Below are 26203 nucleotides of genomic sequence, written 5' to 3'. Positions count from 1 at the left end.
TAATAATATTTAAAAATCCGTTTCATTTGTTGAGACATTGGGGAGGAAAGGGGAAGAGGAGTAGATGAGGGGAGGGTGTGGGGTCAGGTGACAATGTTTCTATTTTGCTTAATGTGTGTGGATTAAAATGTTTTTAAACATTTAAAAAACAAAACGTGGAATCTACACACAAAAAACATTACGTATTATCTTATACTGTCAGTGCAGAAATTCCATTATGCAAACCTCCAGTCCTGCAGTTTTTCTGCAATTTAGGGATTTACCACCTATGTTCTAGTTCCAGCTCCCCTTGTATTCAAAACCAGACTCAAATGGAGTGCCTACATTCATGCCGAGATTGTTCTTCTGAAAAGCTTGCCCATACATTTCCTGCTCAGTAGTTGTAAACTATTGTGTATATATAAACACACTATATGCTAACTACTTTTTTAAAAAGAAAACACACAACTTTAATAGCATTTTATTTAATTAATAATGGGAGACCAAGCCAATGCAGGAACACTAAGGAAGCATGGAAAATCTGAAATAAAGCTTTATTTACAGCTGGTGTAGAGCTCTACTGCTAACAAAACATTTTCAACACCTGAAGTGTCATATACTGGAGTACACCAAGAACTAAAAATGTTCAAAAGTAGGGTTCTCTTTAAATACAAAAAGTTTTCTTCAAAGAGCTCTAGCAATATACATAAAGCTATGCACTTCTGACTTAATGAAGTGAGCAGGAAAAGGATTATCAAAAAGACAATACAATTCAGAAACTTGTGTGGTCCACATATACAAAGCTGTTAACCCACCCACACCCACCCCGTTCAGTTCCTCTTTCCCAGGAGTCACATACTTACCAAAACTAATAGCAAGTATGATTTAAAAGTCCCCAGGGCAAGCTATTTGTTCAGTTGCCACTGTCAACAGATCTTGACCTTGAGCGTGATCTCTGGCGATCCACAGAAGCTGGAGACTTTGATCTACTTGAGGAAGCACGTTTTTGGCTCTTTTCAGGGGCAGGAGACCTACTAACTGAGCGTGACTTGCTACGGCTCCTGCTCCTAGATCTGGTGTAAGACTTGCGGCTCCTGGAGCGAGAACGGCTACGAGACCTTGAGGAACTCCTACTACGAGACCTGGACCTGCTTCTGGACCTACTGTAATGGAATAAAATATTCATTTTAGGTTCTCCTCTGCACAGATCTCAAACATGTCAATATGCAAACATTTCTAAATTAAAATTCTTACCTGTGCCTTTTGCTGCCTTCAATTAGTTTTATTTTCCTTCCATTTATTTCTTTGCCAGAAAGCTTTTCAATAGCATTCTTTAAATCACTGTAAGAGGCAAATTCAACCACCCTAGTAGTACAAAACAGGACATACAAATTAGTGAATAAAATAAGCTTAAGAGAAAAAGAACATTTTACTATAGTCTTTTTACTATTTCTTATAAGAGAGACCTTTCTCCAACACTATACATCAACCTTTGCCGACCTGGTGTCCTCCAAATGTGTTGTGACTACAACTCCTATCAACTTAGGCCAGCACAGCAATGCTCACATCTAGAGGACACCAAGCAAGAAAGGACAGTACAGTATACATTATCACAGAACTATAATTACTCCATACCTCAATTACTATTACTGCAAGATACTTACCCTTCATTTAACTTGGGCCTATGTGCATCTGCAAAGGTTACTTCCCCAGCTTGTCTCATGAAGTCTTTGAGATCCTAACACAAGATCAAACACGTTAAGACAAAGCAGTAAACAATATTCATGAATAATATTTTAAAAAATAGTACTGTAAGAAAAGGTGTTAAGAATTACAATGTGGCAGATGCCACAATTGTAGATAATTCTACATTTGATAGAATACATCAGGGCACGAAATAAATGAAAACAGCAAATTGCTTTAAGCAAAATGCTCAACAACTTTTAACATTTAAGTTACTTGTCTATACATTTTACTGAACAGAATGCATAACAGTTTATTTGCAGAAAAGCATTCTGAAATGTTTTATGATTAAACAGTACATTTACAAAAACACCAGTTATTTTGTGCCCCATATGTCATTAAAAATATAGTTTACTTTACCTTCATTAAAATTTCCCTAGGCTAGCCAAGCAGCAAACTGCATTAAGCGATCGAAGGTACCGTCATGATATATGCCCGACTGGCTCTTCGCCAACCATGTGGAGAACACTACCCAGTCGAAGGAAGCCTTTAATCGCACAGCCCTCCCTATTAGCAGACTACTGGCGGATCCAGACATTCTCTAATCTTGTGAAGTTACACCAAGGACCACTTTACTGCGATCAGGATTCCAACGACCACCTAATGCGTATCTTTTCAACTCTCTCGATCATCATCATCATATTTCGAAGCGTTACAGGAGGTACAGTTCTCAACTTAGGAATCAGAGCTCTTTAACTTTCGGGGATCGCTGCAACCCGGCACTTTAAGGAAGTGCATCGATTACGTCTAGACCAGCAAACACAGATCTAGAGGTGGCCAACTGATACACTGGAGGAGCTGACTGGATAAGTCAACCAGGCCCAACCAAGAGTGACCAAGACAGAACGATTAGGATAACCCACAGGCACTCCTCGTCATAAGGCCAACGACACAGATAGGCTGGCAAATAAAATGGATTTTTAAAGTGGTTAAAATGGATTTTGAAAACAAGGTAAAATTACATTAAAAACTCTACCATTAATCTACTTTTAAAATGTATTTAAGCATTAAATATTAATAATTCTGATAATGTTTTAAACTTAAGATAAAAATTAGTTCTAGTAAAAAACAATTTACATATTACATATTACATACCCATTAATTGATGTCTAAGAGATAATCATGTTTCAACAAACCTGCCAGCTGACTCTGGATGACAAGTTTTCTACAATGAGACGATTCTCTGTCCTTACAGGTGGAGCATTTCTGGAAGAAACAAAATGTTTAGTTCAATAGCAACATCTAATAAAAAATGAATTAAGTGTCTGTCAGGTCCTCTGGACCATGTTTAGCTCTAACTTTATGTACACACCTTCTATCATTTCGTGGACGGCGGCTACTAAAACGGTCAGAGTATCGACCTCTGCCTCTTCCACCTCTAGAACGGGCCCTTGCATGTTCAATTGTAACCCTAGAAAGACAGACCAAACAAATTGATTTCATTGCTCAGGCTTTCATAATCACTCAGATCAGAAAACTACAGTATCTGGGGAAGAAATGTTAAGATACTATGATCTACCTTTCACTGCAGAGCTCTTTTCCATCCAATTCATAGACTGCATCATCAGCATCTCTTGGATCTTCAAACTCCTGTTAAAAATAGGATCTGCTGAGTTCTGGCTTTGTAGTCAATTAACGTAACAAAACCAGAATGACATTTTAAACGCCATTGTCATAGCTTTTTTTACACTTTCCCTCAAACCCTCAAGTCGCATTTGACCTTCACATTACAACAAACTATTTTTATTTAGAACATTGCTTCTATTTCATTAAAAATACAATTGGATGCATTATTTTGCCACTGGCAGATCCCCCCCCCCGCCCAAAAAAGGGAGATCCGTTTATCCCCTGAAATCCTAGTTGTACATGAACGGCTTATTTCCACTTACAACAAATCCAAAGCCTCTTTTCAAGTCAATGTCTCTGATGCGTCCATATCCCTTGAAAAATCTTTCAACATCCTTCTCTCTGGCGGCTGGATTGAGCCTTCCGATGAATACACGACAACCACTCATGGTGTATCTGAAGATGAATCAGCTGTAGAAAAAAAACACCAATGCGTTAAGCAGGAAACCACGAACAGAGATACCGAAGATGGCTGCCACAAAAATAGGTCAGCAGCTGCTGGCATCGCCCGCCCCTTGGACTGTGCCGCAGTATCTGCTCCGCCTTTCGCTGCCGCAATCTGACATCAAGGCAGGCAGAACGCCAAACAAGCCCCGCCTCCACGCCTGCTGCTCCAGTCGGAATTCGCTTCCAAGCACCACCTTTCCCCACCCCAAAGCCAATCAGAGAACGACGCATGCGTTTCGCCTTTTATGACATAGGGCCGAGGACCAGCCCTGCGAGTCTTCGGCGCGACCGACCCGCGCATGCTCTCTACCGCAGGCCCGAGCTTTTTCGCCAGACGCCATTTCTTCCACAAAATGGCGGCGGGCGCCCGCCGCACCCCTCGTTTCGACTTTTCACCAGCGGCACCGCCTGCGCTCCCCGCGGCCTAAATAAATATGTACCTAATAAATATGGCCGCGCCCAGCCACCCTTCAAACACAGGCCCCCCATTTCCCTCTTCCGACACCTACAAGAGGTCAAAAGGACGACCCTCCCCGTTGACCTGCTAACTGGATATTCCGTCTTCACGCCGCTTCATCCTTTCCTGATCCCACCCTCTTCGCAGTCTCCAAACCTTTTCCAACAGCTGCAAAATCTGCACGAACCTATATTTTTATGATCGGTCGTTCTTGATTGAAGCAGCGCAGACGCCAATCGACACTCGGCAATCAACTACCTCGAACCTTCCCCAACGGCGTCTAACTCCCGACTGGGTAGTTCGGTCGCTGACTGCGCCACAAAATGGAAGCTGGTACCACGTGACCGAAAAGGCACGTGACGCCCTTTTCGCTCATGGATAGGCGGAACGGGATGCAAAAAATCTAGGTCAGCGGTGGAGTGGCGGGGGGGGGAGGGATTTCGGCTCTCCTGAGTCAGGGGAAGAAAAGAGAATAAGCGGGTCAGGTTGGCCGGCGCGCGTGCGCAGTCGGGACGCAGCGAGGGGGCTTGATGGAGTTGGTGTCTCATGCCAAGCTGAAAGGGAAAGGCTCTTGGTCTTGGGAGATTATCGGGTTTTTCCCAGCAATACTAGGCGTCCCATTACAGCCTCCTCATCTTATCAGCCTCCCCCTCGTATCAGCTGTAGAGGGAAAAGAATAGAATAGAGTAGATGGATAGTCAAGGGAGGGTAAATAAGTCCGTGCAAGTAACAGTGATGTTGCATAAGTGGGCGAAGCACCGGAATGGGGGGCTGGCTAGTCTCCCCATTTCGAGTTAACTCATAAACCTTACCATGCATCGTGTTTACGATGCAGCATTTGCAGATTTTCTTAAATCCAGCGTGATTGTATGCTTGTTTATTAATAAGTCCTGGGACATGCTCCCGTCTAAACGCTCGTAGCATTGCAGGCTTTGCTCCCATAAAGCGGTGTCGATTTTCTTTTCTTTTTCTTAAACAGCTTTCCTTTCGGAGGCAGCCTTTCATTTCCTACTTTTGTTCTATAATATCCACGAGCCAACATGAAGGGATTTGGACGGCATTTTGAATTAAGCTAGACATGCTGCCGACGACGGCCGCCTCCATAAAAATACCCGGTTACACAACGCACAGCTTTCCAGTCCAGGCCCGACTTCTCCAGCACCTTCCCAGAATTCCAGTATGCACGATGGTTAAATCTTGGCGGAGTGGTTGCGGGGTGAAAAATCATGCAACGGATTTGAAATGCATTTTGTTTTTGCTTTTATAAGGAATGCAACTTCGTTGCTCACCGCCATAATAGTGCTACAGAATTTTTTGCGTGTTATAAATATAATACAGTAATAAAGTTTGTATACAGGATTATTAATTAAACTGCCTGTTCTGATAGGGTTTGATTCCTTTCTTAGGATGATAGTTCTCTATCGCAAGCTAAGTTGTGAAGCTTGATAAAAGCTTATGAAAAGGGATTATATTAAATTTACAAATCCCAGATCAAAAACATTAAACAAAATGTATACAAATAAATGCAACCCCTTCCAGCAATCGCAGCCCACTTACCTTTCTTCCCTGTTTAATATAGGCATGTTGGATGCTCAGTAATTATTATTTTCTACAGCACCATCTATGTACACACAATGTTTTACAGAGTAGCATAAAGGAACAAAGGACAGATCCCTATCTAAAGGTAAAGGGGCCCCTGACCATCAGGTCCAGTCGTGTCCGACTCTGGGGTTGCGGCGCTCATCTCGCTCTATAGGCCGAGGGAGCCGGCGTTTGTCCGCAGACAGCTTCCGGGTCATGTGGCCAGCATGACAGAGCTGCTTCTGGCGAACCAGAGCAGCGCATGGAAACGCCGTTTACGTTCCTGCCGGAGCGGTCCCTATTTATCTACTTGCACTTTGATGTGCTTTCGAACTGCTAGGTGGGCAGGAACTGGGACTGAGCAACGGGAGCTCACCCTGTTGCAGGGATTCGAACCGCCGACCTTCTGATCCTTATCTAAGGAGAGGCAAAAGCAATTTTGGTTAATTTCCTGCTACGGTACTTATGCTTCCAATTGGAAGCGTGTTTACTTCGTTAGAAATATTCATTCAAATATGTTTTTGCATTGTTTTTAAAGCCACAGAGTTTTGTCATATATCCCTCACTATTTTAATGGTTAACTTTGAACTTATGCCTCCATGAGTTATTCTGTGTTACTGTATGCTTTAAAGATAAGAAGTGATACTACTGCAGGGAGGAGCTGTGTATGCTTAGAAAGGGCACAAACAGGAGCTTGTGTGAACTTTGGCACACAAATGTGGAACTCCTGGACTGTAAAATCCTGAAATAGTGCAAATGGCGCCTGCTTTGCTGGCACTGCAATTGCTACTCCTCACCCATGCATACACTTTCATCTCCAACGTCAACAAGTGAAGGACCAACAATACCAAACACAGCACAAAAAACAGTGGTCGGATGCACTTTGTACCACATAAGAGACTCCAGAAAAAAAGTGCCGATTCCATCACATCTGGTTTTCTATCAAGGGTATCATAGCTGCTTCACTCACTGTGGGCACAATCCAGCCAGTTAAGCTATCAGGGCTACAATTCTGTACCTGAAGTCACAAACACCTGCTTAAATCTAAATTAATAGTGGGCAAATGTGTTTCACTTTTGTAGAATTGTTCCCTACACTTTCTACAGTATCAAGCAAAACGCTTTATGTACACATGCACGATGCCCGGTTTTATGTGTGATAAGGTACAAACACCAGGAAATTGAGGTTCTCTGCTACTGTGCATGTATAGAGAGGCAAACACAGAAGTGGGAAGGGGGGAGAGTTCTGTATCTGTAATATCATACACATCGTTTCCATTTTCTGGAAAGTTGTGGCTGGAAAAAGTATTCCCTCCAAATCCCAGGGATTTTTTAAACATTGGGTTTTTTTTTTTGTTCCCCCCCTTTGTTTTGCTTTTAGTGCAGCTGTCATCTCTTTTGCAGGGGATCCTTCTCTTTTGAGGCAAACAAATAGTGAACTGGATTTCAATGTTTTTAGGCAAATACAGTTTTCCACCAGCGAACAACTTCCAGGGGAATTGCCATGTTTGTTGCAAGAAACGATCTTGTAGCTCCTGAAATCCTAACATTAACTGGATCTTTACCATAATAAATTTGTTAGGATACTTCCAGATGAGGACTTTGGTTTGGGGAACAGGTTGTTTCATTTTGATTTTTTTCTGGGCAGGGGGAAATGTATTTCTGTAAGAAGACTATAGGACCTGCCATCCATCAAACTAGAAAGTGACAGGTGCCCTGCCCCATTTTAAGATTCAGTTTAGAATTGCTCTTAAACATAGTTTTAGAGGTCAGTTGTGGGTCCTTTACATGATTGTCTCATTGCCTCTTACTCTATGGAAGGGATTTCAAATCCACTTGAACTTCTGCGTTGTCCCAGAACCTAGAGGGCCCAGTGACGAAAAACATTGTTTTAGGGCAGAGCTTTCCAAATTGTGTGTTGTAACACATTAGTGCAAGCATAGGCAAATTCAGCCCTCCAGATGTTTTTGGGACTACAACTCCCATCATCCCTAGCTAACTGGACCAGTGGTCAGGGATGATGGGAATTGTAGTTTCAAAACATCTGGAGGGCCTATGCCTGCATTACCATAGTGTGTCGGCTGCAGTGTGTAGGTGCAGTTTGCTAGTAAAACTGAATTACTGTGTCACAAAATGATGTTTAAAAAGTGTGTCACCAACATGAAAAGTTTGGAAAGCTCTGTTTTAAGGTATCATGTAACCTCCCTGAATGACTCTGAGTGCCCCCAATCTAGAGGAACTAATTTCAAGTCCCCCAGCCTTCCAGTGACCCTGATTATGGGAGAGCTTGCTTGCCTAGTCTATCTGGTGAGATCCCCTAGATTTAGAGGCCCTGGGCTCCAGCCTACTTAGCCTATACATAAATCCGGCCCTGATCCGGTCCACCTGTCTAAGTTGACCCATGTTGGGTGGGGAAATAGCCATCAAACAGAACTGAACTCCTAACTTTCCTCAGGGATCTGCTGCTTGAGCAGCAATTCCAGCTGACACCAGGTGCGGGGCAAGCAGGCGTGGTTTGGGAAAAACAGACTAGCAGCCCAAATTTGGCCTGCGGGCTGCAGGTTTCCCGCTTCTGCCTAAAGATATACTCAGTGTCCACTGCTGTAACACCACCCCCTCTTTTGATATCTTCCATTTAAATAGCACATTTGAAGGGTCAGGTGTTACGACTGTAGCACACTCAGGGCTGTCTCTAGGCCTGGGCCAGGTGGCGCAAGGCGCCAGGGCGCCTGGCCGTCAGGGGCGCAGAAGGGGCGCTGAACGGCTGTTGTCTGGGAGCAGCTGCTGCCGGCGGCCCCCCCCACGGTGGCAGTAGCGCGTGGCCCTTGAGCTTCCTCTCCTCTCCTCCTCGTGAAGCAGAATCAGCGAGACTCCTGCCTAGAGTGGCACCACGCACCTGCTGCCACTCTAGGCAGGAGTCTCGCTGATTCTGCTTCAAGAGGAGGAGAGGAGAGGAAGCTCAAGGGCTGTGCACCCTCGCTGGGTGCCGATGCGGCAGCTGTGGCCGGGGCTGCTCCTCCTCCTGCTGGCCGTGCTGTGGGGCGGGAAAGCGCTCCCCACTCAGGGGGTCCTGAGGCCGCTGCCATCCTCTGCCTCCATGGCACCCGGTGGCCACGACGCCGCGCAAGCCTTGGGCAGCAGCGGCAGCAGCGGTTACCCCAGCGGCAAGGCGGCATGGAGCAGCAATGCCTGGAGGGCGCCTCCACCATGCCGCACCGGGCAAAGTGCTGCTCAGTAAAGGTCAGTAACTCTGGGAAACGGGGGGGCGCCGGAGGGACCTTTGCACCACGGCGCAGGATGGGCTTGACGGCCCTGAGCACACTGCATGCATTAGAACTCCTGTTTTCCTGGGATTAAACAAGCAAGCCATCTCCCTCTCTGCATTGTGAGCGAAGCAGAATTACGGTGGCTGTTTCACCAATTAACACCATACAGACACCGGGGCTGTATCCAACAAAGTTGCTCCATTCGTGCAAGGACTTCTTGCACAGCAGAGCTTTCCCTCCCTCTCCCTACCAACTCCACAAACCCATACCAGCTCCCCAAATCTGTTTCAGAGGGTTGGGGGGGGCGGACCCGGAACAGAACTGGGGGAGCAGGGGGAGGAGAAGTTCCCTTGGCAAGTGGAAGTCCTTATAAAAACAACCCCATCGTTCTTTATTTTGATTTCCTTTTTTGCTCTTAAACATTGCTGTGCCCACAGCAATCACTATCATAAAAATATCCGCTCTGAGTAAAATGGGTCAAACGATGAGCCCATTCTTGGCATGTAGTGTTGACAGAATGCCTTTTAATGCCTTACTCCTTGTGCATGCCTGGAACATTCCTACCACTGAACAGAACTGGGCTGCCTCTGTTTACGCAGAGCTCCGTGAGTAACCTTGCACCAGCAGTGCATTGGGGCAAGGGTGCTGGTACCATATTGTACTGGTGTTATTTGGTTGCGTGTTTAAAAGGAGTGTTGCGACTTTCCATACCTCTCCCATGCAACCAGTTATCTATACAGTGATGCCTCGCAAGACGAATTTAATTCGTTCCGCGAGTCAATTTGTCTTGCGAAAAATTTGTCTTGCGAATCACAGTTTCCCATAGGAATGCATTGAAATTTCTTTTTTTGCCCATAGGTACGCATCAATTAAGGGACCCAGGTGGCGCTGTGGTTAAACCACTGAGCCTAGGGCTTGCTGATCAGAAGGTCGGCGGTTCGAATCCCTGTGACGGGGTGAGCTCCCATTGCTTGGTCCCAGCTCCTGCCAACCTAGCAGTTCGAAAGCACGTCAAAATGCAAGTAGATAAATAGGAACCGCTACAGCGGGAAGGTAAACGGCGTTTCCGTGCGCTGCTCTGGTTTGCCAAAAGCGGCTTTGTCATGCTGGCCACATGACCTGGAAGCTGTACGCTGGCTCCCTCGGCCAATAATGCGAGATGAGCGCGCAACCCCACAGTCGGTCACGACTGGACCTAATGGTCAGGGGTACCTTTACCTTTACCTTACGCATCAATTAAATTTCAATGCATTCCTATGGGAAAGCGCAATTCGCAAGATGAATTTTCCGCAAAACAAATTCGTCTTGCGAGTCACCATCAGATTGCAAGACGCATTCATCTTGCGGAAAATTCATCTTGCAGGGCATTTGTCTTGCGAGGTACCACTGTAGATCTTTAGGGATTTTTGCCGAAGGATAAGCAATTCTCTCTTATTAATCTGTTTGCCTTTTGTTGTCATTTTGATCATCATTGTTCTTCCAAGAATGTGAACATAAGAAACAGACATTTCAATCTTTTTTTTTAAAAAAACCAGGTTGCTATGACTCCCCCCACCCCACCCTTGATTTTCTCCAGCAATTGGCTTTAAGATCAGTCAATCTGCACCCTGCATTTTTCTCTTGAAGCAGAGCTGAGAGGCAGGATCAATCAAACAGCTAGGCTAAGCTGACTCAGAGCTGTTGTAAACAAAAACCGCTCCCTTTCCCTTATGGGGCCCACAAGAGCCCTTGTAGAGTCCTTTGTAGGTTCTCCATCAGTAGGAGAAAATAACAGAGGCCAACCAGAGAATATTGAGAAGCAAAGCAGCTAGCAAGCCTGTTCTTTATTTTTTAAAATCATTTTTATTGATTTTCTAATAAAAACAGCCAATTAACATATCCATCAAGTCATAATCCAATTAAAAACAATAAACTAAAATGAAAAACAACCAAATTACAATCCTAATTATTATTTATTAATTATTCCGGGCTTCCCATAGTCTGGACCTCTGAAGTATATCTCCAATATCTTCCATAGCTGCCAAGTTCTCCCTTTTTTTAAGGGAAATTCCCTTATGCTGAATAGGCTTCCTCGCGAGAAAGGAGAAAACTTGGCAGCTATGATATCTTCATTCCTGCCTTCTTGTTGTTCTCATATTTTCCACATTCCGATCTTAACGCTTTACAATTCTCCATCCCTGACTATGCAATTCTCAATCATGTCAGAAATCATATATCCCTTCATCCTTTTGAGTACAGCTTTATTTGTGTATATATATTTTTTCAACTGTCTATTTGCCAGCGCAGCTTTTCCTGACTTCATTCCAATCTTCCAATCCGGGCTGTTGTCCAAGTCTATTGTTTAAAGTTTAATGACGCAGCAACTCCCAAGTTGTTAAATTATTCCAATATGGGCTGTTGTCCAAGCCTGTCGTTTGAGCATACTGTTTGCAATATTGCAATGTAAATGAACTGTATTCCACAGATATAAGTCATTTGGTGATTGATCAACTTTCCCTCAGACCACACAATCTGGGCCCTAGAAGGGGGATTGCTAGACATCCATTTAGCCTTCTCTCTTGCTCATAATGAAGGAATTCTGCAAACAGATGCACTGTATGTTATCCAAAATTGTTGTCTCAAGTCATTATAAAGTCAGCTAGCAAGTATTTCCCACTTCCCTCGAAAAAGGGAGGAATTCTCATTTTTCTGTGCCGCGTCAAATTAACAAGTTTCTTCTTGTTTGTTCTTTTATCTTTACCAAGTCTTTCAAGTCTAAGTAAAGCTGTGCAATTGAATACTTAATTATAAATAGAAGTCCATCTGTACTTTTTAAAAAAAGTTTCCTAATGAGGCTTGGCATAGAAAAACAATTGTAGGTATTGAGAAGAAGAAAAAGAACATACCAGTCACCTCCATGATCCAAACACCATGATGAGAATCTCTTTGAAATCCGAGGTTAAACACCAGGGACTGTGCAGTTCTGCAGGTTTTTTCTCAGTCTTCTTCATTTCAGACTATGTCTGTTTATTGTCCAAATCTAATTATTTTATCAGGCAGATATTTCCAGCTATGAGAGTGACTTCGGAGAGTGCCAGCCGTGGCGTGTTCTGGGACACAGCATCCTGCCGCTTGCACCTTGATGCAAGCTGACAATCTCGGACGGTCTGTGGGTCTACGAGACAGTCCTCCCCCACCCTGGGGAGTCTGTCAGGGCTAATTACCCCCATATCAACCCTGAATTACTGGCACGGTGGGGCTTACCTTCCAAGTCCCGGACTGCAGAATCCGGGACCGGCAGCCGTGTGACACCGGAAGTTGCGTCGACATAACTTCCAGTGTCGCTTTGCCCTTCTATGGGCACCAAAAATGGCCGCCGCCAGCTTTGAAAGTCGCTTGTACGCATGTCAGGAAGTGCATCGACGCGACTTCCGGTGACGCTCCGCCCATCTATGGGCACCAAAAATGGCCGCCGCCGACACCGGAAGTCGCGTCTATGCACTTCTGGACATGCGTAGATGGGACTTTTGAAGCCGGCGGCGGCCATTTTTGGTGCCCATAGAAGGGCAAATCAGAAAGAAAAAAATGGCCGCTGGCAGGAGAAAATAACGGAGAAAAACGGGAGATGAAGTGATACGGGGGACCACCGGGAAAAGGGAAGTAAAAACGGGGGTTTCCCGGGGAAAACAGAGTACTTGGCAGCTATAGGCTGAGGTATCGTGGGGGAGTTAGCCATTTATCACCGCCGGAAACAGGAAGCCCTAAGCCTGATCTTTATTAAAGCCTTTGCAGTAGGGTGCTCCCCCCACACGCAGGAGAGAGGAGGACCCAGGACAAAGGTGTGTAAGCTCTTATATAGACTTTGAAATTGTCCACCCTGGAGCCCAAGACCGCCCCTCCATACATCATACATACATCACAGAAGGGGTGTAGCCCAAGACCCAACCCCCAAATACATCATACGTACATCATACGACTTTTAGGAGACATCTGAAGACAGCCCTGTTTAGGGAAGCTTTTAATGTTTAATAGATTATTGTATTTTAATGTTTTGTTGGAAGCTGCCCAGAGTGGCTGGGGAAACCCAGCCAGATGGGTGGGGTATGAATAATATATTATTATTATTATTATTATTATTATTGCATCAGAGAAGGGGCGGACTGCAACAGAAATCTGAGTGAGTTGTTTTTATCCTGTCTGCCGGGTTACCTGATTCGATTACCTGGGCATCCTGGCCACTCTTTTGTTATGATAACTACTCAATCCCTGAATCCAGGTCCCAGGTCCCAGGCTCACCCTATTCATATCTTAAATGTGCCCTTGAGACAGGATTTGTGAGCAGAGACAACGGGGAGGCTCCCCATTCCCTTCGACCTTGCAGAGAAATATCTGAGGTCATTTGGGAGAGACAAAATGGTTTCAGGACTTTTTTTCTGTGGGGTTTTAGACATGTGGTTTATACATTTATGAATATTTATTTTATATATATATATAAGACCTTAAAATTATTATAACAGAGCTGAGATGCTTCATGCAGGAAAAAATTGAGGACAGTACTTGTCAGCTAACAACAGCTTACCTACACATGGAGGGGTGGTCTGGAATTTTGTAACAGCAAGAGTAGAAAGGAGGTCAAATCATTGTGGGTGTAACAAAGTTTCATACACCAAAATTCCACCAGGCGCAACAAACCTGCACCACCAGTCATAGAATCATAGAGTTGGAAAGAGACCACAAGGGCCATCCAGTCCAACCCCCTGCCAAGCAGGAAACACCATCAAAGCATTCTTGACATATGCCTGTCAAGCCTCTGCTTAAAGACCTCCAAAGAAGGAGACTCCGCCACACTCCTTGGCAGCAAGTTCCACTGTCGAACAGCTCTTACTGTCAGGAAGTTCTTCCTAATGTTTAGGTGGAATCTTCTTTCTTGTAGCTTGAATCCATTGCTCCGTGTCCGCTTCTCTGGAGCAGCAGAAAACAACCTTTCACCCTCCTCTATATGGCATCCTTTAATATATTTGAACATGGCTATCATATCACCCCTTAACCTTCTCTTCTTCAGGCTAAACATACCCAGATCCCTAAGCCGTTCCTCATAAGGCATTGTTTCCAGGCCTTTGACCATTTTGGTTGCCCTCCTCTGGACACGTTCCAGCTTGTCAGTATCCTTCTTGAACTGTGGTGCCCAGAACTGGACACAGTACTCCAGGTCTTTCCACATCATTCCATGCTTTGCACAGAGAAGGTCCCATGCCCAGCTCTTAGCATCTCCAGTTAAAAGGACCTCATCCTAGAGAGCTACTGCAAGCTGTTAGCTAAAATGACTGCAGCTATAAGGAATATCCCCAAACAAAAAGCCCAAAACGAGTGGAAATTTGTAGAGGACTACCTGAAGAAAGAAGGTATTAAAACTGATCTGGTGATTTGCTTAAATTAAGTAACGTATAAAGAGAGATATTTGATAGATAAAAGAAGATGGTACACCTGTGGCGGGTGGTTTAATTAAAGGAATTTAAGAAAGTGAGTTAAAAGGGAAGAAAGACAGAGGAAGCGATATGTGAACAATCGGAAGGATTTTTTTAAAAAAAAAACATATTTCCCCCCTTTTTTTCTTTTCTTTTTCGAAACTTTTATATTTTGATTTATCTTGATTTAAATCATTTATACAATGTTTGTTATGCAGTGTGTTGAGTATAAGTTTAGATGAAATTCTGTTTTATTTTGGTTATTCATTTTTATTTTCTGTTTCTGGTATTTTCATAATTTCTTCACCTTTTGCAAATTCTTTTGTTTCTGTTATACTTTTGTAATGTTTTAAAGAATTGAAATAAAGACTTTTCAAAAAAAAAATGAGGATCAGACTGAACTAGCCTTTGTTTGGCTTTTCAAAGAGAGCTTACCCTTGGTGACTCTAGCAAGTACAATGTCATCTTCAGGCTAAAGTATAGGTTTTATATTCCACCTAATTTAAGAAGTTGGGGTGAGGAAAGCACGGATCCAACTCAAGTTAGTTGTGATGAAAACTGCAATCCGATACCCACATACCTGGGAGTAAGCCCTATTGAACTCAGTGGGTACGCATGTTTCAGAGTGCATTGGAAATATCATTCAAACAAGTTAATCATAGTAAGTTTCTTTTTTTCTGAATAAGCTTTTGTCCTTACTAGTGGGGCCAGGAGCAAAGTATATTCCACGCAGTGTTTTCCATAGCATCTGCAGTTTATCCCTGAAATCATTGAAATCAACAGCAATGCACATGTTTTTCAACTAAAGGCTATTACAAAATTATGGTAACTAAGAAACAGAGAAGCAATACTGTGACCTGTTTGACAGGATTGGCTCTTATGAGCTCTGGCAGGTATTTTGCAAATCAAACAGGGCAGGACTTATTCTGCTATGCAAAATGAAACTTAAAAAAGATCTGTAAAAGTGGCATCTCAGGACACATATAGGGACCTTTGGCAGGTATGCTTAATCACTATTTCATCAATTATTTGGATTTTATTCCAGTTCATTTAGTAGCCACTATGAGGCTATTTTTCAAACTTTGTTTTTATAATACCATTAAAAAACAACAACCTGGCTTCTTCATTGGCTCAAAGTAGCCTCCAACATCAAAAACAGCAATGCAATGCAAAACAAAATCATCCATAGAACCAAAAGCAATTTCTTAAAATCATTTCTAAAAGAAAAGGTGCTGGTACTGCGTAACCTATGGTTACCAGATTTTTTCAATGAATCTGGGGACACTATTTTTTTTTCCTTGAAGCTGAGTAGCAACAGGGAGTCAGTAGTGGGGATGGTGAGGCAAAAGACCCTGGGCCCAAGGACACATGCATATTGTATAAAGTGCAAAGCCCTTCTTTCACACCTTGTGAAACATAAATGCGCAGGGTTTTTAAAAAATCTGGGCAATGCCCGCAACTCCTGAGCCTCCTCCAATCAGTCAAAACAAAGGGGGCAGGGCGCAGGAGATCTGTACCGCCAGACATCCCTGGTTCCCCTGTGGCAGTGGCGGCAGCAGCGGCAGCCTCAGCAGCCCGGAGCCGGCCTGGTAGCGCAGTTGGCTCTGGCTGGCTTCAGGAGCTGCTCACTGCTGTGGCGCCCACCATTTTTCCTCGCCAGAATTTCTGGCAAGGAAAAGTGGCGGGCGCCACGGCAGTAGGCAGCGAGCAGCTGCTGAAGCCAGCCAGAGCCAACTGCGCTACCAGGCTGGCTCCAGGCTGCTGAGGCTGCCGCTGCCACATATCCCGGGGACAGATTTGCAAATCTGGGGACATCTGGTAACCCTAGCGTAACCTTGAGTACCCCCAGGGGGGGGAAAGCACTGCTTAAAATCATTATTACAAAGAGAAAATTCTGAACACAGCACACATGGTCTCATTACAGCTTACAAAGTATTTAAATATCCCAATTAAAATGCAAAAATGCTTGGACTAATTCCAGGGAGTAATGAAATGGGCTGGATTCAGACACCGTAATCTGTACATCCAGGCTGTGAGGTCTGCTGCTTATGTAGTCAAAGCCACTCGTAAGAGGTAGCCCCATGAGGATTGAGCATGCTCAGTGATCACGGAATGTGGACTATTTTAGGGTGGGCGGAGCTAAACCAGGAGAAGACGGGTGTGTGGATTGGAGTGGAAGTGATCCTGGAACAGCACCATACCAAACAGCAACATTTTGTTGCAGACCACAGTTACACACATGTAAAATTAATGTAGGGGTCTTACCGAGGGCCTTCTGGAGGTTCCCTCGTTGCGAGAAGCCAAGCTGCAGGGAACCAGGCAGAGGGCCTTCTCGGTAGTGGCACCCACCCTGTGGAACACCCTCCCAAAAGAGGTCAAAGAGAAAAACAGCTACCAGATTTTTAGAAGACATCTGAAGGCAGCCCTGTTTAGGGAGGCTTTTCATGTTTAATTTTATTTTATTTTTCTGTTGGAAGCCGCCCCGAGTGGCTGGGGAAACCCAGCCAGATGGGTGGGGTATAAATAATAAATTATCATCATCATCAACAACAACAACAACAACATCATTATCATCATCATCATCATCTACCTTTCACCACAGCTTGTTTTTTTATTTTTCTGTATGACCAATCTCTCTCTCTCTCTCCCTCCCCTCCCTCCCTCCCTCCCTCTCTGTAAATCCAGCTTTTGAAAATGAAAAACAACAAGAGTAGTGCTGTAAGCAAGAGCCCCTGAGCAAAGTGCCTTGGGAATTCCATGTCGGCAGGGCGGCTGACCATCTGTTGCCATCTCAGTCATGTGCCAAATGACTGAACAATGATGCTTTGAATTTCAGGAATAAGGACATGTGTGATCTGCACCATTCTCGTAGGGAGGCCACAACATGCCCTTAATATTTCTGTGTTCCAGGCATGGGTAAATTGATTGGCAGTGGTTAATCTCTAGAGCTTTCAGTGAACGGTTTCTTCCACATTATAAGGGGACAAAAACCACAAAAAGCCTCTATGCATCATTAACATGTACAGCTCTAATATGCTATATGTGTCTGGGCCTGACTTTGAAGATTGTTTAGAAACTTTGGTTAGTGCAGAATGCAGCTTCTTGGTTACTTAACTGGGGTCCCATCTGCACTATACATTTAAGGCAGTATCATACCACTTTCAACAGTCATGGCTTCCCCCAGAGGATCCTGAAAACTGTAATTTGTGGAGGGTGCTAAGAAGGCTACAATTCTGCAAGGTCTTGGAAAAGAGGGATTGCTTGTTAAACCACTCTGGGAATTGTAGCTGTGTAGATAGGGGTTTCCTATCAACGATCAGCACGCTTAACTGGTCTGCAGTTGTCCTGTTAAATCAATAAATGCAGAGCTGTGTGAATCGTTAACAAATGGGATAGGAATGGAAATGTAGAGGGCTATGGAGAACAAAACGGATTTGGAAAATGTAGATTTTCAGGTCTGAGCAAGCCCTCTGTCACTTCCTTTTTTGGCACAGGTAATATTCATTTTCAGCACTAGATGGTGACATTTAATCACAGTTGCCTTGGTGTCTATATCTTTCCTTGTGTGTTCATACTGTATATACTTTCATCCACAGTGTGTTGCAGTTTTCCTTCTTATTTTTATTTCAAGTACTGTTGCTATTCCATCTGTGCTCTGAACTCACTTGCAGCGATGCTTGTTTGCCTTGAACGGGGATTGGGAATCTAGTGTGCCTCTGCCCACTAGATGCTGCTGGACTACAACTCCCATCATCCTTGACCATCGCTGTGTGGCTGATGGGAGCTGGAGTCCAACAACATCTGGAGGGCCACTAAGTTCTGGACCCCTGGCCTGGAGGCAAGTATTGCTCACCACAAATACTCCAGCTGTCAGCATGGCCTGATTCTTTGCTCTTTGCATATTTGATCTTTGTGACTGTTAAGTAAATGCTTAAATTATAGTTTTTAAATATCCAACCCAAGCTCTGAGTGTCCCAGTTCTCCCTCCACCTGTGTGTTTCCTGCCAGTTCTATCCATTTCACCTTTCTCTTGACACAAATGTATATAAAATTATACAGGAAAATGTTAAATTAAATGTATTTTAATTTTTTGTTGGAAGCCGCCCAGAGTGGCTGGGGAAACCCAGCCAGATGGGAGGGGTACAAATGATAAATTATTATTATTATTATTATTATTATTATTATTATTATTATTATTATTATGTGTGACAACTTTAGCCCAGCGCAGTTTTTAACAGTTATGCGGAGGAAGAATTCTCCAAGGTGGGTCACCATAAACTGCATTCTACTTAGGTGGAATCTACACACACATAAAAAAAGCTGTGAAAATGTTGCTGTTTGTATTTAAAAAAAGTTTGGAAAAATATATTGAATTTGCCATAGCTCACCATCACCATCTAGTGTCACATTTGTATATTTCACTTTACAACACACTTAAAGTGTTTTATTTGTAGCTGTATAGCAGAGTTCTTAATGATTTCAACTAACCAACCAAACAATTATTTGATTGTAAACTTACTGTTGTCCTCTCTTGAGAAGGCAAATATATAATTCCTGAGCTTGAATGGGCTTGCATCCCATCACCAACCCCCTCTGTCATTTCCACATCCTGAATTTAAGCAGATGTTGGATGGCCATCTGTCATGTGTGATCTGTTTGAGATTCCTGTATTGCAGGGGGTTGGACTAGATGACCCTTGGGGTCCCTTCCAACACTACAATTCTATGATCAATTTCCCTCCCACAAACACTATCGACAGGGAGGAAAATTTATTTTTATAGCTTTGTGGGCTTACTTACTCTTCTAATAGCGTCAAACTTAGACTGGGCCCCTATAGTAGCCTTCTTACAAATTGTTGTTTACATCCCATTCGACCATGGCTTTCATTTGGCAAGTATCCAAACTCTGTGTGTCACAGCAATTACACTATTTCTGCTCTAGGATCTAGGAATCCTAACAGCTTCAATCAATGAGTGACGTACACTGGCTGAACTTCATTGCCACCCAGGAAGTTTCTTTTGTGTTTTATAATTATTTATTATAACTTAGTAGAGTAGGCACACTCTCATGATTAAGGCAGAAGGCACTTCCAGACTGGGCCTCATGTTGCAAACACGTTGCTCAGAGCATGCTTGGCTTGTTAGCTTTCATACCTGTCCATTGTTGTTTTTCAGTAGTGGATATTCATTGCCATACTGCCACTTGCCATTCACACTGATGGGCAGAGCTGGACAGAGAGAGAGAGAGAGAGAGAGAGAGAGAGAGAGAGAGAGAGAGAGAGAGAGAGAGAGAGAGAGAGAGAGAGAGAGAGTGTTGCATCCCTTTACTCAATCACTCCTCTCTTGCCCTCCATTTCCCCCCTATTCTCAGCATGTACACAGGAATTTCTGCATCTCAGAAAATTTCCTTTCACTAGGAGGTGAACGAGAACAAATGTTGCCATGTTTCACAATGAGCAAAATGAATGCTTGTGCGGTTTTTGGGGTGGATGGGATATCAATTTCCATTTGGGTTTTGCAAAATCAATGCTGAGGTATTGTGCAAGAGTGATGTTAATGTTACTAAGGCTTATAGAAGAGTGATTTTTAAAGGTTTTGTTGAAGATCTCTTTTAAAAGAAGAACCAAAAACAACAACCACCCCTATGTATGTACTGTGATTACAGCCTCCAAAGCAGTCCCTCACTGTGGCGATCTTGAGAGTACAGCTTCTGACAACTGGGTTGTTGAAATTCAAACATGCACATGGCTTCCCGCAGGAAACTAAATGGCTAGGTTGTGCTCAGGTGTGGAGCAGGGGTGTGGTATGTGAGGCTACCTGCTGAAAGGTCATCGCACATGTTGCAAACTGACACACACACACACCCCGCCCCAAATGCACTAACCAGCTTCCATACCACCAGTGGCCAGTGGCGGCTTGGGATCACTGGACTGGTGAGGTGGCTTGGAAGCCAGTGGAGCTGGGCCCAAAGGGAAGTCACAAAGGCAGAGCCAAGAATGTCCCAAGCTGATCACAGGAAACCTCTGGGGAAACACTCTTAGTGGTCTCCCATGGTCCGCATGCAGGGCCATTATCAATGAGGAATAGTGCCTTCAGTGTCGTTCTCTCTACAGAACACCCTCCAAGCAGAAACTAGACAGGCACCATTCCTGCAGAGTTTCAGGCGACTCTGAACAGTTTTATTTCAGAAGGCGTTTGCACCATGAATGCCACTCTAATGTTTCTGTTTTCGGATGTTTGAATCTACATCTTCGATATTGAACATTGCATGTTTTACTTTTTGTAAGCTGCTTTGAGAAGCATGTGGAAAGGGGCAAGTGGGCATGAATTCTTTAAATAAAGCACAGGCAGGTTGAGGACAGTATAATGTGGATGCTGCAAAGAACCTCGTGTGCACAAGCAGCACTGATTCCACAATAAATGCCATCTGGAAGCACAGACAGACAGGTGATAAAAATACTGGCTGAGTCATTGCCTCTATCTATCCTGTGCAAAACAGTGATTACAACATACCATGGGTTTCAGCATTTTATCTTTAGCTGCATGCTTCCATATGTTCTGGTGGAGGTATGCATTTTTTGCTATGCCTACATATATATGTACGGCATGCATCTTTAAAAATCCCTTGTAAGGTGTTTCTCTAAAACCACCCCGTGCAAAATCATCAAATACTGCTGAGAGGAAGAGCAGCTTTTCAAGGAAGTGACTTGTCCTTGGGGGAATGAGCGCTTGCAGCTCTCCTTAAGCAACAGCATACCTGAAGAACAGGAAAAACAAGCTGAGGGTGACCCTTTCTGTCCTAAGCACAACTGTTCCCTGCCAGGCACTTTCATAATCTCCAATTTGCACATGAGAGAAAAATTACAGCAAGCTCATTGCCTCCTTCACACAGTTTATAAAGTCGTTCCAGAAGTCAGAGCTTTCATTTCAGCCCTTTGGGTGCCTAGGACAGACTCCATTAGTAGCTTTCTTACCTGTTTCCCCTTTTTTAATACGTAGTCATAAAGTAAGCCATGGCAGGGTTTTTAAGTATTTGAGAAATATAAGACATACCCCGAAAATAAGCCATACTTCCGCGCCGCGGAAACCAACCTCCACAGGCACCTTCACTCACAGAGTCACCCCATGCAGCCAGCACTGCAGGAGCGCGATCAGCTATGAAGAGGCGCTCCAAGAGCTCCGCTTAACAGCTGATCGCGCTCCCGCCTTGCTGGCTGCATCCCCGCGCTCTGCCTTCTCGTCCACCGCCATCCCTGCCACTTCCGTGCTTGCCGCCACTGCTGGGCTCACTGCTTCTTCCTTGCCTGGCCCGGCCAAGGAGCTTGGAGCGCCCTGCAGCGGCGGGCGGAGCGCATGAGCCAGCGGCCTCTGCCTGGCCCGGCCAAAGACGCCTGCCACCCCGCCACCCGGAACTGGGGGCTGCTGCAGCGCCGAGCACTCAAGACAGCCCAGCAGCGCCCTGAGCCAGCGCCCTGAACCGTAAAACCCGTACCGGTAATAAAAAAATAAGACATCCCACCGAAAGTAAGCCACCCTGTGTTTTTTGAGGGGGGAAAAGTTATAAGACGGTGTCTTAAAAAGGGGGAAACACGGTATATTCCTGGTATCTGTGTTGCCATAGCCAACTTCCCTTTATTTTCCTTGTGAATCCTCAAAGTCGCATAACCAATTACCATACTTCAGACTCTTTCCCCTTGGCTCTGTTCTGCTCTTACTCTCTCTGAGCCCCCTTTTCTATATGCTGGGTCTCAAAATCTTCTTCACCCACCCTTTTGCCCACTGGCAGCAGCCCCCACCTCCAATGCAGATGGATTCACATAAATGGCTGCATAAAGCATGCAAGTGTTAGGCTTTCTGTGTAACTAGAAGTCCCCAAAAGTAATGTTCCTATTGGGAGGCAAAAGACCTAATGTAGCCAGTTATACAGACACACACTCTTTGCAAAAGCTGAGCAAAGTGTGTGGAAAGTTTCCTCTACCACTCTGGAAGTTCAGAGTGTGGGTGAAGGACATAGACTAGGAAGCTTAGGAAAGAAGGAATTATGGGGTAGCTAACTACGTAGGGCATAGATTTCTCAGTATCTTCTTGGCACAAAGACAGACAGGCACACCCAAACAGCCAACTCTCAAGGCAAGTCTCAGGCAGTATATGATTTATCGGGCAGCCACATCAGGCAGAGCTTCTTATTTTCAATGGGGAAATGGCATAAATGTTTAATAATTAAATGAGTAGCATTACGAACAAGAACAGTACAGCTGGGATAAGGCCAGAGAGCAGACCCAAAGTTCAAGGAGCCCAGGATGATTATCACTCTTCATTAGGCATATAGCTTGTGCCAGCGATGCAGTAAGACCTGGCCAAGTGTGTCTTCAGTATCTCAGTCTTTAGTAAGTAACAAGTTTTAATCTATAACTGTTATGATTATTCTGGGAATTGTTGTTCCAACTGAATACCGAGTCTGGCGCCTTTTTACATAGCTAGAAGCATCTCAGCCCATAAAAGGCTTTTGAAGGTTAAAACCAGCGCCTTGAACTCAGTCTGGAAGCTAACTGACAGCAAGTGAAACTGTTGCAGAATGGATTGGATATGCTCCCAGCCCCAGTGTTTTGCTCTAGGTCAGGGCTTTCCAAACAATGGTCTGAAAACTTCATTCATTTGGTCCATGGCGTATCTGTGATGCTTTGTGGAAGATGGAAGGCAGCAACCCATCAGATTATTGGCTTTTTATTTCATTTTTATTTCTTCTTTTATTTCTTATATTTGATTGTACAGTCGTACCTCGGTTTACGAACCGCTCGGGTTGCGAACAGTTCGGGTTACGAACTCCGCAAACCCGGAAGTGTTTTCGGCGCGTGCGCGTCCCGCACATGCATAGAAGCGGCGTGCGTGCTTCGCGCATGCGCAAAGCGCGAAAAACGCAAACACCGTGCTTTGTGCATGCGCAGAAGCGCGCGCTCGGTTTGCGACCTTTTCGGGTTACGAACTGCGACCCGGAACGGATCGCGTTTGTAACCCGAGGTACTACTGTATTACAATTTGAAACCTATAGAATACAATGTATAAGTAACAAGAGAATGAATAAAAAGACAATGAAGTCGTACAGCAGCTAGCACAGTGCATTAAAAAAAAAGATAGCTAGAAGCCTAAAGTTACTTGGTAGAAGTTGCAGGTAATGTAGATGTGCCTAGGAGCATTGCTGGGCATTTAAAAGATGTGAACTTAGGCCCATGACACACATTTGCATAAAATTAGCATTTGTCCATTGATATTTATAGATGCCACAAGGAAATAAAGATGGTGTCTGGGAAAATCCGGACGTATGGCAACACATGTCAGAAATGTATATTTGGATGAATTTCCTTAAAAATAGCTCAAAAATTCTTCTTCTTCTTCTTCTTCTTCTTCTTCTTCTTCTTCTTCTTCTTCTTCTTCTTCTTCTTCTTCTTCTTCTTCTTCTTCTTCTTCTTCTTCTCCTCCTCCTCCTCCTCCTCCTCCTCCTTCTCCTTCTCCTTCTCCTTCTCCTTCTCCTTCTCCTTCTCCTTCTTCTTCTTCTTCTCTCCCCTTATGGTTTCCTCCCCTTATGGTCTTGATTTATGGGCTGCCAGTAAAATGAGGCTGCATTTTAAGCTGTACGTATTTTAAGCTGTATTTTAATCAATTGGTTGTTTTTTTAAAACTGTATTTTATAATTGGTGTTAATTTATAATTGGTGTTAGCTGCCGGGGAGGGCGGTGTATGTATGTATGTATGTATGTATGTATGTATGTATGTATGTATGTATGTATAATCGAATGGCACCTCATTGGATCAAGATCAAGAAACTTAGACGTGAATGAAGGCCAGAGAAAGCCAACCAAATTCTCCCCCTCCAGCACGTGTGTCTTGCAGAGACTGCAGGCCAAGTTGAAGGGAATGTGTGTGGTATCGTAAGCATAGCTGCCAAGTTTTCGCTTTTCTCGCGAGGAAGCCTATTCAGCATAAGGGAAAATCCCTGTAAAAAAGGGATAACTTGGCAGCTATGATCGTAAGGCATGTGAAGATTTTAGTCATCTTGTAAACAATCACTGAATACAGCACTTCTGTGTTTCTGCAGTCACTCCTCATCTCCCTCAGCGCAGATGGAATATGGCCCTTTTGTGATTCACAATGTGCTATCTGTATTGTTGCAGGACAGAGCAACTCAGCACTTTTGATAGGGAGATGTGGAAGTTGTGATGTCATGCCTGCCCTTTATGGCAGAGCAGCTGGCAGCCCGGCCCCATAGGCAGCAGGATGGAATCCTCTCTTTTGTGTGCGGACAGACGCCTTGCGTGTCAGAAGCTCTCTTGGGGCTCCCTCTCTCTTTTCTTCCCTCCTTCCCTCCCTTGTGCTTTTAAGGGCTCACGTTTAAAAGCAGAGCTGCACATAAACGGATAATCACAGAGTAAAATAAGGGAGATAAAAGAGCACTGTGTGGCCCCACAGCAAAGCACATTGACTGGCGCAGGAGGAGATTGTTAAGGCTGCATGGGGGGGGGGTTCCTAGTAGCAGGCTATTTTGAGGCAAACAATCTACAGCTGGGACTGACTGATGGCTGTATTTCAATGACAAAACCAGGGCCTGTTCTCCACCGATAAGCACACTTTCCCCCTTCTGGCTCATACTTCCCTTTATTCTTAGTACTGTGTAGATCCTTGCAATCTTCCTTTTAAGCCATTTGAAAACCTGAACTATCAGTTCTGTCAAGACCACAGAGTCTTTGGAGGGGTGGGTCGGAGGGAGACAATGTGGTGAAAGGGCTCTCTCTATTGCGACCGTCTTACATAAGGGGCTTTTTTTCCAGCTGGAACTCAGTTCTGACACCTCTCAGGTGGGCGCAATTGCCATTTTAAGAGAACAAGGAAGGCGTTCATGGCACATTCCGGCACCTCTTTTTCTAGAAAAATAGCACTGCACATGTAAGAGCAAAGGCAAACAGAACAGTACCTGTTCTTCCTTGCTCACACCTCCTAGGCCACATTGACACTATACATTTAAAGCAGTATCATATCACTTTAAACAGTCATGCCTCCCCCCCCCAAAGAATTCTGGAAATTGTCATTTGTAAAGGGTACTGAGAGTTGTGAACAGACCCCTGTTCCCCTCACAGAGCTGCAATTGTCGCAGTTGTTTAACAATGAATCCCTCTTCCCAAAGAGGTGGGAAAGGATCTCCTCACACCTCTCAGCAGCCTTAAGGAACTACATGATTCTTTGGGGGAAGCCATGACTGTTCAAAGCAGTATGATACTGCTCTAAATGTACAGTGCAGACGGGGTCTGTCTTCCCCTGTTAGGAGCAGCCTCTCTCCAGCACAATAGGAGACTCACGACACATTTCTTTGAAATTTACCCACTGCAAGGTGTTTAGAGCTCAAGCATCAACATCTGGAGGGAAACAGGAACAGGAGGAGCCAGGATGAATGCAAGGAAGTGCATTTACAAATACTGACACATTTGAGGGCAAAAGGCTATTCTTCTGCATTTAATGTCACAGCATGTTACACAATTCTAAAATCCGATAACCCTTAATCTCAAATCCCTCAATGAAGGGTTTGTTAATTGGTATTTTGCCCCTTTGAGAACACTCTCGCTAGATGGAAATGAAGGCTTTAATGAAGGGAGGCTGAGCTGGAGAGAGCATG

At 44.3% G+C, this 26203-nt stretch overlaps 1 protein-coding gene across 2 annotated transcripts; it reads right to left on the bottom strand.

The window, feature by feature from the left end:
- Positions 1–516: 516 nt before the first annotated feature.
- SRSF5 (serine and arginine rich splicing factor 5) lies at positions 517–4530 on the bottom strand. 2 transcript variants are annotated; one of them, XM_035113464.3, is made up of 8 exons: positions 4440–4530; positions 3612–3759; positions 3242–3312; positions 3035–3133; positions 2859–2928; positions 1644–1717; positions 1234–1344; positions 517–1142 (listed from the first exon to the last, which is right to left on the bottom strand). In XM_035113464.3, the coding sequence occupies exons 2-8, from the start codon at positions 3735–3737 to the stop codon at positions 893–895; spliced, it is 801 nt and encodes a 266-aa protein (XP_034969355.1). In that variant the 5' UTR covers positions 3738–3759; positions 4440–4530; the 3' UTR covers positions 517–892. The 2 variants fall into 2 exon arrangements, with proteins under 2 accessions (XP_034969355.1, XP_060129814.1); XM_060273831.2 differs by lacking the exons at positions 517–1142; positions 1234–1344; positions 1644–1717 and adding an exon at positions 2343–2622.
- Between the last annotated feature and the right edge of the window lie 21673 nt (positions 4531–26203).

Source organism: Zootoca vivipara, chromosome 1 (assembly GCF_965207765.1).
Source record: "Zootoca vivipara chromosome 1, rZooViv2.hap1.1, whole genome shotgun sequence".
Taxonomy (NCBI): Eukaryota; Metazoa; Chordata; class Lepidosauria; order Squamata; family Lacertidae; genus Zootoca; species Zootoca vivipara.
This window is presented reverse-complemented; position numbering and strand designations above follow the sequence as displayed.